The 14597-nt window shown below is 44.2% G+C and overlaps 1 protein-coding gene across 1 annotated transcript; it reads left to right on the top strand.

The window, feature by feature from the left end:
• Positions 1–12241, top strand: FUCA1 (alpha-L-fucosidase 1). Its single transcript, XM_044237427.1, has 8 exons — positions 1–411; positions 2248–2382; positions 4227–4364; positions 6832–6937; positions 8385–8585; positions 9886–10076; positions 11164–11263; positions 11478–12241. The coding sequence occupies exons 1-8, from the start codon at positions 35–37 to the stop codon at positions 11616–11618; spliced, it is 1389 nt and encodes a 462-aa protein (XP_044093362.1). The 5' UTR covers positions 1–34; the 3' UTR covers positions 11619–12241.
• The last annotated feature ends 2356 nt before the right edge of the window (positions 12242–14597 follow it).

The following is a 14597-nucleotide window of genomic DNA, read 5'->3' as shown; positions in this document are numbered from 1 at the left end:
GCGTAGGCTTGGAGGCAGCGACCCGGCTTCCGACATGAAGTCGAGGCCGGTGGGTCCCGGGCCGCTGCTGGTGCTGCTGGTGCTGCTGCTCCGAGCGGCGTCCGTGCGTGGGGTCCAGCGTCCGCGCCGCTACACCCCAGACTGGCAGAGTCTGGACTCCCGGCCGCTGCCGGACTGGTTCGACAAGGCCAAGTTCGGGGTGTTCGTGCACTGGGGCGTGTTCTCGGTACCGGCCTGGGGCAGCGAGTGGTTCTGGTGGCACTGGAAGGGCGAGGGGCTGCCGCAGTACGAGCAGTTCATGAGCGACAACTATCCGCCCGGCTTCAGCTACGCGGACTTCGGGCCGCAGTTCACGGCGCGCTTCTTCCACCCGGAAGCCTGGACCGACCTCTTCCAGGCGTCCGGGGCCAAGTGAGTGTTGCCGCGGAGCCCGGCGGAGCCCCGTTCCCGGCTCGGGCTGACGTTAGGCAGGTGGGAACCGAGGGGGCGGGGATGCGGGGGGGCGCGGGGGCGCGCCGGCTCGCCCGGGGTCGCTCAGCTGCGGGTCTGACTTCCTGAGCCCCCGGTCCAGTGATTTGCCTCCTGAAGGATGCAGAATTGAATGTGGCACGCCGGGTCACGCGGAGGAGGCGTGTCTGCTTGAGGATTAGAAGAAAATAAAGGTTTTCTAAAAGGCCGTGGGCTGGACAGCCCTCGGTGTCTACACTTGTATATCGAGACGATCGAGCTGGGTGATACCTAATGTCCCTTCCAGGTCATCAAGACAATCAGGATTCCAGAATTTTCATCCTGTGGTCTGGCATTTTGTCACCTCCCTGCAGCCTCCTTCCATGATGATAGAAAGGGATTGTGTTAGTTCCTTTCAGCTTTAATATCTCCCAGAGGAAAAGGGAGGGAAAGAGGGTTCTGGTGCGCAGTGTATTTGGACAACGGGACCGATTCCCACTCACCTGCCTTCTCTGTGCCTTGCACACAGAGAGTGCTCAAGAGATGTTTGAGCTATTTTGAGAGCTGTCAGAGCTTTGAGTGTGGAGGGTTCAGAGAAGTGAAAGTGTGGCGTGCTGAAATGGGGAAGGGAGAGACTGTTGAAGGCTGGGGCCAATACGGAAGGACTAATCCTGGAGGGCAGTATGTTGCCAGGCATGAAATCAAAGAATGGTTGCCCTCAGCTTCTAGAAGAAATAGCTTGGCGGCCAGGAAGGAAGCGGGTTGGAGGAGGGTAAGAATGGAAGCAAGGAGGTTTTCCAGCTCCTGGCTTAGAGCAGTCTTCCATCCTTACCTTGTCTCCTCTGTCACCTCCTGGGTTTTCGTTTCCTTTGGACCTTGTACTGAAGAAAATTTACAGCTGATGTTTAGTGTGTGCCGATAAATATATGGAAATATAAGGCTCAAATAAACACATGTGGTGGTCACTGTCTCATAGGAGCCTTAGAGATCCCTAGTTTACAAATAAAAATTGAAATCTTGGAGAACTTTGTCCAGACCCCTTATTCTGTGGCCCAGATGACAAGCCCAGATGGAGGAAGGGAACTAATGTCCTACACCCAAATCTCAAGACTCCAAGCCAAAGGTTCCTTTCACCATACCAGGGATCTGCAAACCATGGCCAGAGAGAGAGAGGTCCTCTGCCCGTTCCCGCAAATTCCATGAGATGAGAACGATCTTTACATTTTAAAAAGGTTAAAAAAGAAAAAGAATATGCCACAGAGAGGAATGGAGCCCTCGAAGGCTGAAATACTATCTGGCCCTCGAAGTCTTGGAGCTCCCCACACCAGCCAGTGATTAAATGATCACATGCAGGTATCATCAGTTTTTCTGCTGTACAAGCAAATGAAATGTTGAGTGTTATTTCAACACTGCACTTTTCTCCCCAGCTCTTTTGGTCTCTGGTCACCTCTGTAAATGAGAGGCAGTTCATGTGACCTTTTCTTTTACTTTTCTGTCATCTGCTATTTCCAGAACAAGAGAGCTAAGGGCCACTTCTTTTTCTTATCTACTCCTTCCTTCCCTCTGGGCCTCCTCCTTGGCTGGGGACTAAGGATTCTGGCTTCCTTAAGTTTGCTTCCATCCCTAGAGCAGTATCCACGGGGAGATGTGCCCGGAGCATCTCCCTGTGGATCACCAGCACAGTCACTCATGCAAGTACATTTCCTGTGGTCAAGTTCTCGCAGCCTTTTTTAAAAGCATGGGGCATGCTGGGTAAGCTCATGCTTGTGGCCCACCACCTGCTTTCTTTGCTGTCCACAGGTATGTAGTCCTGACGACAAAACACCATGAAGGCTTCACAAACTGGCCAAGCCCTGTGTCTTGGAACTGGAACTCTAAGGATGTGGGTCCCCATCGTGATTTGGTTGGTGAGTTGGGAAAAGCCCTCCGGAAGAGGTAAGTATCTACAGATGGTTAGTCTGTCATCTCTTTTCACCTCTCATTCCTCTTTGCTCTTGTGTGTTTTCTAAGTGTGCGTGTAGTGAGTAAACCTAAAAGGTTCTGGCCTTTGAATTAGCAGTGTTTGATGCTCGGCACTTTACAGGTGACCAAAGGTGACATCATCAGAGAAATTCATGGTCCTGTTTAGGTGAGGGATACCCAACGTAGCCCACAGTGCTTTGTTTGCATTCTGCGAAGGATTCTCTCTGGAAAGCCTTCCAATTCGAGGCCTTTTCCAGGGTCTGACGAAAGACTGGTTCTGTCATCTTTGTGTCCCCCTTAGCTGTCCACCTGCAGCTAGAAAGTTTGGGTGAATGCTAGGTCAAGAGGGAGCTGACAAGGGCAGCAGTTAAAGGAGCCAGAAAGTGAGGTGGAGCCGCTTAGATGATTCTAAGTAATGTTCCCAAATATATGCCACTTAATAAGAAGTAACTTCCCAAGATCAAATAGCTTGGAAGTGGCAGAGGTGGGATTTGAACCCAGTTATTCTGGTTTTGGCCCCTACAGTTCTGGGTATGATTGTCTACAGAGAGGAAAGGTGGTATTTGTACCTTACCCCATCTCAGCTCTGTTGTGATTTGGTAAACTTGATGCACTGTTTAAGGAGTAGGCCAGCTACTTGTTTGTATAGGTAACATTTGATTGGAACACAGTTACGCCCACTCATTTATGTGTTGTGTCTATGGGTGCTTTCAAGTTACAGTTTCAGAGTTGGACTAGAGACCGCAACGCCTGCAAAGCCTAAAATGCTACATGGCCCATAAAGAAAGAGTTTGCTGTCTTTGGAGACCTGCTCAGTATTCAGTTTCCCAGTGCAGTGCACAAAGTCCTGCAAAGAAAACAGTCCTGCTATAAAAGTCAGATGTCGATCAGACTGGACTTTACCATCCTTGATTTTTACCTTCTTTGTATCTATTTAGTCCCCGAGTCATATGATGAAATAGCTAACTCTTATTCTTTCTGTCTTATCTGTGCTGTTGCAATATGATCCTTACTTCCCACTGCAGTAAGGCCTTTCTGTGACACTCACCATTCATAACTCAAAACAAGTTCATTGTGTACGAAAATAGGTCACTTGGACTCTTTTTCATTTTTGTTGAGAATTCTTGACATATTAATGTTAAGAACTGTTAGCAAATCTTAAATAAATGAAACAATAAACCCATGTTCATTAATTTCAGCTACATAGAAATTGTTGTGATTAAGATTTGGGATGTTTTAGTTTCTATACTTTTTTCAGTTTCCTAGTATCTCTACAATATGTATTCTTACAGTTGACAGAGAAAACAGTTTTTTAAAAGGACCATGTGTCATTACTGAGATAACGGACATAGATAAAAAATGGTTTAAATGACATTTGAGGGGCGCCTGGGTGGCTCAGTCGGTTAAGTGTCTGCCTTTGGCTCAGGTCATGATTTCAGGGTCCTGGGATGGAGTCCTGAATGAGGCGCTCTGCTCAGCGGGGAGCCTGCTTCCCCCACTTTTCCTCCCCCACTGCTTGTGCTCTCTCCCGCTCTCTCTCTCTCTCTCAAATAAATAAAATTTTTCCAAAAAATGATATTCGGTGCTAAGGTACTTAAATATAAAAAATAGTCCTGCGTGTGATCAAAAACCCAGTAACTTTGTTTAAGTTAACAATAAGAGGTAATTTAAGGAAATGGTTTGCGGTCCCCCTTGCCCCTGCATGCCCTTACTGGTAAGTTTCACTGAGATGTAAAAATGCTGCCACTGATTTTTCTTAAACAACATTATTTTTTTTTTGTTTGATGGACATTTGCTGTTCTGTTTTTCTATTTAAGGAATATACGTTATGGACTCTACCACTCACTTTTAGAATGGTTCCACCCACTCTACCTACTTGATAAGAAAAATGGCTTCAAAACACAGTATTTTGTCCGTGCAAAAACAATGCCAGAACTATATGACCTTGTTAACAGGTAAAAAAAAAAAAAAAAGTTTTTGTCCTTATGACTTTTATTAATGAAATGAGAACTTCTATAGGATACTGTTAAGTTAGGGGAGAAGGGGAGAAGGAAGGAATGTGGGGAAAAAAATCTATAAGACGTCAAAATGAAAATAGTGGTTTGCATTAAGACAGAAAATGTTTTTTCTTCCTCCTATTCAAAACTCCCATAATGTGGTCATATTGCTTTTATAGATTGAAACAGACCGAGGATGGGGGTTTTTAAGTTTTAAAGTCAAGACTTCAGTCCCTCCTTGCCTGCTGGTTTCTTTGTCAGGACCTTGGAGAGAGGCAACATGACCCCCAAGGACCTTGCACTGGATTTGGGATCTGGCAGATTTGCATGTGAACCCTGGCTTTTGTTACTCACCGGCCTTAAAGGAAATGCCTTCAATACAGGGCTCAGAATGACATGTGAAAAACACTTGTCATCTTGCCTGCTATAGAATAAGGATGCTGTTATCATTATTTTTCTTAAAGTGATCACTTTCACAATGGGACTCATCACTAGTCTTCACCATGCTTTATTTCTAGTTTGCTCTTCTTGCATCTGGGGGCTGGCGCACCCAGGAGGGTGGATCTTTAAAGCTCTAGGGGCAGCCACCTCTGCCTGGACTCTCATTTTAGACCAAAACCAAACAAAGTTCCTTGCATCCAGATGACTTCCCTAAGGAAACAGTAGGTCCTAAGAGACCAGCAGAGGCTTGGAGACAGACAGAACTGGATCTGAAATCCACTTCTTTTTCTTGCTGGCTGTGTGGCCTTGAATACCCTCCCTAATCTTTCGAGATCACAGTTTCTTTATCTGTGAAATGGGGATGACACACACCGCAGTGGTGCTGTGAAAACTAGGGAGGTGCTGAGTATAGAAGGCCTCGCACAGTTTCTCGTTCGCAGTAAAACACAGACCGTCTGCATTATACTTGCCTCTTAGACAGGCAGTCTTTTCCTTAGAATCTGTGTGCCGTCCTGATTACAGAGGACAGCCTAGGACCAGGCATCAGCAGATGTGCATTTGAGTTCCAGCTCCTGTTACTTGGAAGTTTTGTCACCTAAAACAGATTGCCTTGTTGAGCCTCCAGTTCGCGCTCTCTTAATGGGAATAATCATGCTTACCTTATGGGTGTGTATGAATGCACGTGCGTGCACACGCACACACTCACACACGCCACGTAGAGGTCAGAGTGGAATATGTGGAAGCTGTGGCTGTGTGGCTCAGGGGGACTCTAGAGATCCTTTGTAGTGGAAACTTTGGGCAGTTGTCCAAAACAGTGCATTTCCCGGAATAGTTCAAGCTCTTAAAAAAAAATTTTTTTTTAATGAAAGACAGATAATTTTTTAAATTTAAATTGAACTTAGTAATGTATTATTAGGTTCACGGTAGTTTAGTGATTCATCAGTTGCATAGAAGACCCAGTGCTCATCCCATCATGTGCCCTCCTTCATGCCCCTCACCCAGTGACCCCATCCACCCACCCATCTCCCCTCTAGCCCCCCTCAGTTTGTTCCCTAGAGTTAGGAGTCTCTTAGAGTTTGCCTCTCTCTCTGTTTTGAACTCATTTTATTTTTGCTTCCCTTCTCCTATGTTCTTAGTGTTTTGTTTCTTAAATTCTGCATATGAGTGAAATCATCTGGTATTTGTCTCTCTGTGACAGATTTATTTCACTTAGCATAATACACTCTAGTTCCATCCACATCTTTGCAAATGGAAATATTTCATTCTTTTTGATAGCTGAGTAATAGTCCTGTGTGTGTGTGTGCCTGTGCGCACATGTGTGTGCCACATCTTTATTTTCTGTATTTTGGCTGTTGTGGACATTGCTGCTATAAACATTTGGGTACACATGCCCCTTCAGATCCCTACATTTATATCTTTAGGCTAAAGACCCAGTAGTGCGATTGCTGGGTCAATAGGGTAGCTCTATTTTTAACTCTTTGAGGAACCTCCATGCTGTTTTTTAGAGTGGTTGCACCAGCTTGCATTCCCATCAACAGTGTAGGAGGGTTCCCCTTTCTCCACATCCTCGCCAACCTCTGTCATTTCCTGACTTGTTAATGCATCTTAAATGCAGAAACCTTAAGTCTGTAGTTCTGGACAGAAAAGAGTTCTGGACTCTTTTCATTGGAATTAGTTGCTGCAAGGGAACCAAATTATTTATGTGCTGATTACAACCCTGTTTTTTTCAGAAGACACTGAAAAAAGATTAGGAGGAAATGTTCCAAAATACTGTGTACTAAACAGCGGTTCTGTGAGTGACATTAACAGAGCTGTGGTTGTTGTTTTATCTCTTTACTTTTCCGCATTGTCTGGACCATGGTAATTATATGGCACTTTCATAATGAGAGAAAATCTTAAAAGTATTTGTTACAAAATAGATCCATGACACTTTACTATGAATAGATTCAGATAACAGACGTTGTCCTAATCGCCTGTCTTTCAGATACCAACCTGACTTGATTTGGTCTGATGGAGAGTGGGAATGTCCTGATACTTACTGGAACTCTACAGAGTTTCTTTCTTGGCTCTACAATGATAGCCCAGTCAAGGCACGTGATTGTACGACTTCTCTCTTATGAACCTGTTATGAGAAAAGAAAGAGTAAGAAGCCAAGATCCAGAGTAATAACAGTGATAACAGCAACAATAATAAATCCTAGTGGCAACATGGAAGTGGTAGGGACCAGGGGATTTCATGGATGTTAAAGGTTTCTCCTTTAATTCTTTTCCCCGCCTTCCTTAGTATAAGCTTTCTTTCTCTCCTTTAATTCTTGATTTTGACAATAGAGGTTTAAAGCTTGTTAAATTTAAGTAATAGAATAGAAGCAGTACGTAGAAGTCCGAGAGAGAGAAAGTAAAATAAATATTAAGCATGCAAACATTATAAATGAGAAAAACATCCCCAAAAATTAATATACAAAACCTATACAATTAAATGATGGGAATAAGATGCAACTATTTATGCCCTCATCTATCTGTGCTGGTTATGCAGCTTAACTCTTAAGAGGGAATTTCATTTCTCTTACATCCACGGTAGATTAGGTGACGTCACACCTATCCACCGGGATCAGTGTTCCCCATTTAAGTTAGATAAATAACTCTGATGTGATGTTGTATTGTCCACATACCTGTCTACTCAGCCAGTCTTTGCTGGATCTCTAAGGGCAAGAGCAGTTTTATTCCCCTTGGATACAGTACAAAAATCATAGAAGTGTTCATCATTAACCTTAAGATATTATGCAGGCACCTGGGTGGCTCAGTTGGCTACGTGTCTGCCTTAGCCTTGGGTCACAATCGCAGGATCCCAGGATCAAGCCCTGCATGGGGCTCCCTGCTCAACGTGGTGTCCGCTGCTCCCTCTGCCTACCACTCCCGCTGCTTATGTTCTGTCTCAAGTTTTTTAAAATCTTAAAAAAAAAAAAAAAAAAAAAGGTATTCTGCATTATGATTTCTCGTAGTTCAGCCAAGATTTGAAGGAAAGAAAATGTTTCCTGAAAAAGTCAGGGCCATGCAGTAGAAAGCAGTCAGGTTCACATACCTGATTCACAGACGCAGCTTCCTGAAACTGCCCAGGGGTATGACCTTGGGCATGTCTTGTCCTCCCCATTTCTCCTTTAATAGAAGAAATAGTTTACCAGATGATCTTTCAAAGAGGCTCTTCCAGCTCTGACATTACATGTGGCTTGACCTTGGTTTCTCAGCCTCAGCACAATGGACATTTGGGGTTGGATATTTGCTGTGAAGGGGCTGTTTTGTTCGTCCTAAGACATTTAACAGCATGCCTCGCCTCTACCACTAGATGGCAGTAGCACCCCACCGTGGCAACCAAAGTGTCTCTAGACTTTGCCAAAAGTCTCTCGAGCACAATAGCCCTCAATTGAGAACGGTTCTAGACCAAGTCCATTCCTTATGTTCCCAAACACAACTTATCAACCTGCATTATGTAAGGAAATTAAGTGGTTTTACCCCCAGATGACCCAGTACTCTCTTCTTTTAGGAACAGGTAGTGGTAAATGACCGGTGGGGTCAGAACTCTTCCTGTCACCATGGAGGATACTACAACTGTCAAGATAAATTCAAGCCAGAGAGCTTGCCAGATCACAAGTGGGAAATGTGTACCTCCATAGACAAGCTCTCCTGGGGCTTTCGTCGGAACATGGTGATGGGGGACATTGCAAGTGAATGTGAAATCATTTCGGTAAGAGCACCTGTGAGTTACTTGTTAACTACTGTCTCAAATTACCCTTCTAACTAAGGGTGGTGGGAGCACTCTGGATGGAAGTGCACGTCAATAGAACCCTCTGGGGTCATTGAACATAACCATAGACACCTGTCCTGGGGCATCTGGGTGACTTAGTTGGTTAAACATCCAACTCTTGGTTTCGGCTCAGATCGTGATCTTGGAATTGTGAGACTGAACCCCACATCAGAATCCGCGCTCAGCATGGAATCTACTTGGGATTCTCTCTCTCTCTCCCTCTATCCATCCCCCTCAAATAAATAAATCTTAAATTGAAAAAAAAAAACAAAAAACACCTGTCCTAAGGAAATAATTATAATTACAGAAGAAAGTCTTACATATAGAGATGTTCTTCCCAGAATTTTTTGCAGTTGGATATGTGGGTTGTTTTAATTTCTTGCAGCCATAAAGGGATATTTAAGTAGATCTGGGGATTTTTCTTAACCATTAAAATTTTTATGAATGCAGTATAGGTCAATGCATAGGGTTTGAGTGAAAAAGTAAGTTACAAATTATCACAACTGTATAAAATATATTTCCATCGCACAGGGAAAAGACCAGAGGGAATATCAAAAGTCGTTGGTGTTGTGTCTTTGTGGTACTCCAATACGTTCTTTTTTAAATTTTCTGAATGTAATTTTTCTGGGTCCATTTGAAGCATACCTATTCAAGGTCACAGTAAACACACGCACGTGCACACACACATGCATGTACACACCAGACACATCACACCACTCCAGAAGCCTTGAAGAATATATCCCTTTACAGCATGTTTTCCCAAAGGGACAGCATATACATTTATGTCGCCCATTTTATACAGTGTTCCAAATTCTGCATTCTCTTCCATGTTCCCCAAGTCTCCCTGGCACCCACTCACAACCTCTCTCCTCTGATCCCCATACTCTCTCCTCCTACTTCTCAGCTTCCCTGATCACACTCTGTGCAGCCGCCACCTGGCCCATCCCACTGTGTGCCGCACTGGGGGAAGTGTAGGCCGGTGGAAGTGTAGGCCGGTGATCAGTCCGTGGAATTCGAATTAATAGTCGGTAGCAGTTGGTAGCAGGATTTTCAATTTTCTCATATAAGCCCGTCCTGCTTTCATGATGACAAAAAATAGACTTTCCAGAAGGATAAAGGCTCTTCACCAAAGGAGAGAATGTGCCCCCGATTCTTTTTCTTCTCTTCATACTTGTGGGCTCTAAGTGTCCTGCTGGACTTGGCACCCGATGCTAGGATTCCATTGTTCTCCTCTCTCCAGGAACTGGTGCAGACCGTGAGCCTGGGAGGCAACTACCTTCTTAACATTGGAGCAACCAAAGATGGACTGATTGTTCCCATCTTCCAAGAAAGGCTTTTTGCTGTGGGGAAGTGGCTGAGCGTCAATGGGGAGGCGATCTATTCCTCTAAACCATGGAGGATACAACTGGAAAAGAACACGACGTCTGTGTGGTGAGCTCGCCCTCTGTCGCGTATGGGACCAGGACGACAGCCCCTCCCTGGCTGGCGCCTCCTCAGTCCACAGTGTTACAAGCCAGGGTAGAAGCTGTCAGGAGGAAACCCCAAAGCTGCGCTTTTGCTAGTAAATTTGTACCCCAATTTATGCCTTAAGCCACCAGGGTATCTTTGACTAGTGAGAGGTCTGGTGACCTGCTGAAAGGAGGAGCTACCAAGTATCTGTGAATATACTTGACCTTGTTACCCTGCCTCCCCAACATAGTACTAGCCGACGCTTGCACAGCACCTCCAATGTGTAAGGCTCCAGTCCAGATTCTTTCCACTCACTGAATCCCCTCAACAGTCGCACGAATGGATACTGTTAATTACCCCCATGTTCCAAGTGAGAAGGGGGACCCAGAGCAGCGCTCTTCCTCGCCTGGGATCACAGACCCAACTCACGGAGAAGTCGTGATTCAAACTTGGCTTTGTGGATCTAGTTATTTGACCTTGGGCCTGTGTGTTACAGTCTGAAATAGGGTGATGATACTTAGCTTCCTGTGGTGGTTATGAAGTGTAATTTACGTGAAGCGCCGAGCAGAGCACCAGGCGTGTGCAAAGTGCTCGGTGAAAGGTCTCTGCGCCTGTGATACCAGCGGACGAAGCTCTTGGCATCCGGGAAAACACGTTCATCTTTCCGTTTGGGCTGAACTCCTGTTTAGGGATTTTCACCCTCTTGTCTGTGCACGGCGAACTCCCGGAACAAATCCCTCTTCACTGCACATTTTATTGGAGCCTCTGCCATTTTCCCTTGGATTTGGAGTTGAAAAAAAGATTTGAATAAAAAGGCACATGGCTTCAGTGTGTGGTAACTAGCGTAAGCGTTAAAGATGTTTAAAGAAAACGTAAGCAGTCCCCAGAAAGAGTCTTACCGGGCTGCCTTCTTCCCCCAGAGCTCCATAGTAGTGAGTTAGCGCACTTCCTAGGGCACTGACAGACTCAAGGCGTTGGGGTCGGTAGCCAGTTGAAGGGGGGCTACATGAGGCTTTGTGTCAGGCTCTCAAGCCAGGTATTTCTGACGTTGATGTTTCTTTTTTCCCAGGTATACCTCAAGAGAAACAGCGGTTTATGCCATTTTCCTGCACTGGCCAGAAAACGGAGTCTTAAACCTTGCATCCCCTGTAACTACCTCGACTACACAGGTGAGGAGCCTCAGCCAGTCTGTTCCAAGAGGCACCTTTCCTAAAGGAATTGGGTCTTCTCTACTTCTTCCTTCCTGCCCCAGGTCTCCCCTGGATTGCACCCCTCCTTCTAGATTATCTGCCCTGCCCCAGTGTGACCGCCTCCCATCACGTTCAAGCCATATTCTGTATTCAGTGCGCTGATGTCTTCTCCGTTCCCTTTTGCTTTCTGCAGATAACGATGCTGGGGATCCAGAAAGATCTGAAGTGGTCCACAGATCCGGAAGAAGGTCTGCTCATTTACCTGCCTCAGCTGCCACTCTTCACTCTGCCAATTGAGTTTGGCTGGACTATAAAGATGACAGGAGTGCATTGATCGTTGGGAGTTCAGGCAGAACTGCCTCCTCTTTGCTGCTTTGGTTTTCCTCTTATAGCACCAGCATTGTAATAAACTACTTCTCTACTCAGAGATGGCTTTTCCAACACATTTTAATCAAAGGAACTGAATGCATTATACTGATGTCTCAGTGGATCAGAGAATCTGAGATCCATTGCTGGCATACCTCTCCCTGATCAGCAGGAGGCACTAACCGGTTAAGCTCTGAATTCATCCTTCTGTTCCTAACCTGGGAAATTATCTGCCCCAGAAACTTCATTCCATTCTCTGTGTTTGAAACCTGTCTCCTTAATCAATGACTTCAGATTAAGGAATGAGCCAAGTCACCCTACTGCCTATGGAAGGAGGTAGAAAGGATTTGGCAAGCTCAGCCATGTGCTGTGTACTTAGCATCAGTTGTCCCCAGCACCCCTCAGAGGAGGAGAGCCTGGAAGGGAAGGAAAAGTTTTGCTAGAGCTGCTAGTGATCAGCCCTTTGGAAGTTTCCAAAGCAAAGTAGGGGCTCAGAAAATCAGTCTGTTTACAGTGGTATTTTGAAGAAAATGAATGTGATTCTGCCCTGCTTTTTAAAATATGATCCAATAAATAAATTTTTATGTCAAATCATTTCTACCAAAAAGCATGTTGTAGTTTTCTTCTCCCAGTTTCTTAAGGACTGCTTATGAAAAGCTTTGTTTCTGTTAAAGACAAAAAACAAAACCCAAAGGACTTGTCAAGTCTCCTTAATGCCAAACAAAGAACATAATTCCTTTGGTTTTTCTGCTTCTCACTTCTAGTACCATCCTTTTGAGCTGGCTACTAGTTCAGCCCCTTTGATTATTACAGATATAATCAGATTTTCTCTTTCTTTTTTATTTAATAGATATATTTATAAATCTTTACCCAACATTTGAAGAATATTTGTTTTTCTCAAGCACATGGAATATTTACAAATGTAAATACCAAAGGAGCACTATCATACAGATGGGTGTGTCTGCAACATAATTAAAGGACCATAAAAAAATAAAAACTTGAAGGAAAAAAATCTATATATTTGGAAATTTTAAAACACACTTCAGAATAAGTCACTGATCAATGAAGGCACCATACAAGGAATTAGGAAATACTTAGGATAATGCTGAGACCACAATGTACTGAGCTTTGTGAGATGAAGTCCTTAGGGAGGATCCTGGGAAGATGGCAGTGAGTAGGCACCAGCACTCTGTCTCCTGACCTCGACAACAATTAACACTGGCAGAATCTGGTGGAACTCTTGTACAAGTCCGGAGTCTACCAAGGCTCCAGTTCCAGAGGAAGATTCAGATGGTAAATTGTGGTTTGGGTCAATCCACCTACCTATCCCCCAGCCACAGCCATGGAGCTGGCAGTGATGAACATGTTCCTGGAGCAACTTACACACAGCCTGTGGGAGTCAACATGGGCAAAAAGGACGCTGTTCTCCAAATATCTGGGATTTGAGTTTTGAGCTCTGATCTCTGATTGCTGTTTCTGATCACAGAGGTACAGGCAAAGGGGTAGGCATCTGTTGTTGGACCTCTCCCACGGCTGCAAGCCCTGCCTCTGGCTGAAGTGATTTCCAGTGGATTTAAGGGACTGATACCCCCCCCATTCAAATATTCCCCCTTTTGGGAGCCAGACATTAAAAATTAGGACATTCAAAAACAACTGCACGTATGAGGAAAATTAGAAAATGACCACACATGCCCACGGAAAGGCTCAGAAAAGAGCCTAAGTTTACACCTCTGGCTCATCTGTAGCCAAGAGACCGACGACAACAATCAAAATGCAAAAATTAAAAAACCCAGAAAGTCCTGGGAAGTGGGTAGAGGGAGGAGGTATCTGACTTCCAGAGTTACCACATTATTAGAGTCCAATGTCCAGATGTCCGCAAAGAAATCACAAGGCACAAAGAGATACAGGAAAACATGGCCCATTCAAAAGAAAAGAGTGAATCAACAGAAACTGAAACAAGCCCCTGAAAAAGACCTGGTGGCAGATAAACTAGACAGACCTTAAAACAGCTGCCTTAAAGATACTCAGAAAAGTAAAGGAAGCTGTGGGGAAGTCAAGAAAATGATGCATGAATGAAACAGATATATGAAGAAATGGCTAGATAGATAATCTAAGAAGAAACCACACACATAACACAATTTTGGAGCTGAAAAGTACAATTGAAATGAGAAATTCCCCAGAGGGATTCAAAGGCAGATTTGAGCAGGCAGAGGAAAGAATATTGTACCAGAAGATAGGACAATGTAAATTACTGAGTCTGAGGAATTGAAAGAAGATTGACGAAAAACCACGTTAGAGCAAAGATAAACAAAATAGGGAAAAACAACAGAGAAGATAAAGTTGGTTTTTCGAAAAGATCAGCAAAATGACAAACCCATAGCTAAGTTGGACTGAGGAAAAAGAAAAGATCCAAATTACTAAAATAAAAATGAAAGTGGGACACTACTATGAGTTCTACAGAAATGAAAAGGATTATGGGAGCACTATAGAGCCGTTGTACTCCAACAAATTGGGTAACTAGATGAAGTGAGAAATTTTCTAAAAAAACAAAACCTACCAAGACTAGATCACAAAGAAATAGAAAACCTGAATAGACGTAGAACAAGTAAGGAGATCAAATCAGTAATTTTAAGATCTCCTGTCAAAGAAAAGCCCTGGAACCTTCTTTGGTTCCTAGCTTCTTTGGTGAATTCTACTAAACATTTAAAGAACTAACATTTCCAGAAAAGTAAAGAGGAGAGAAAACTTCCTAACTTACTCTATGAGGCCAGCATTAGCCTGGCACCAAATCCAGACAAAGACACTACCAGAAGACTACAGACCAACATCCCTTATCATCATTGATGCAGAACTCTTCCACAAAATACTCGCAAACCAAAATCAGCAACATATTCCAAGTATTACACGCCATCACCAAGTGGGATTTATTCATGGGATGCAAGGATGG

This window comes from Neovison vison, chromosome 2 (assembly GCF_020171115.1).
Source record: "Neovison vison isolate M4711 chromosome 2, ASM_NN_V1, whole genome shotgun sequence".
In the NCBI taxonomy this organism is placed as follows: domain Eukaryota; kingdom Metazoa; phylum Chordata; class Mammalia; order Carnivora; family Mustelidae; genus Neogale; species Neogale vison.
The sequence above is the reverse complement of the archived record's forward strand: the minus strand, read 5'-3'. Positions and strand labels throughout refer to the sequence as shown.

Excerpts from the sequence above, each read along its gene's own strand:
- FUCA1 (XM_044237427.1), top strand. The coding sequence starts at position 35 with ATGAAGTCGAGGCCGGTGGGTCCCGGGCCGCTGCTGGTGCTGCTGGTG. Across the intron at positions 412-2,247 it reads TTCCAGGCGTCCGGGGCCAA|GTATGTAGTCCTGACGACAA; the intron begins GTGAGTGTTGCC and ends TGCTGTCCACAG. Across the intron at positions 10,077-11,163 it reads AAGAACACGACGTCTGTGTG|GTATACCTCAAGAGAAACAG; the intron begins GTGAGCTCGCCC and ends CTTTTTTCCCAG.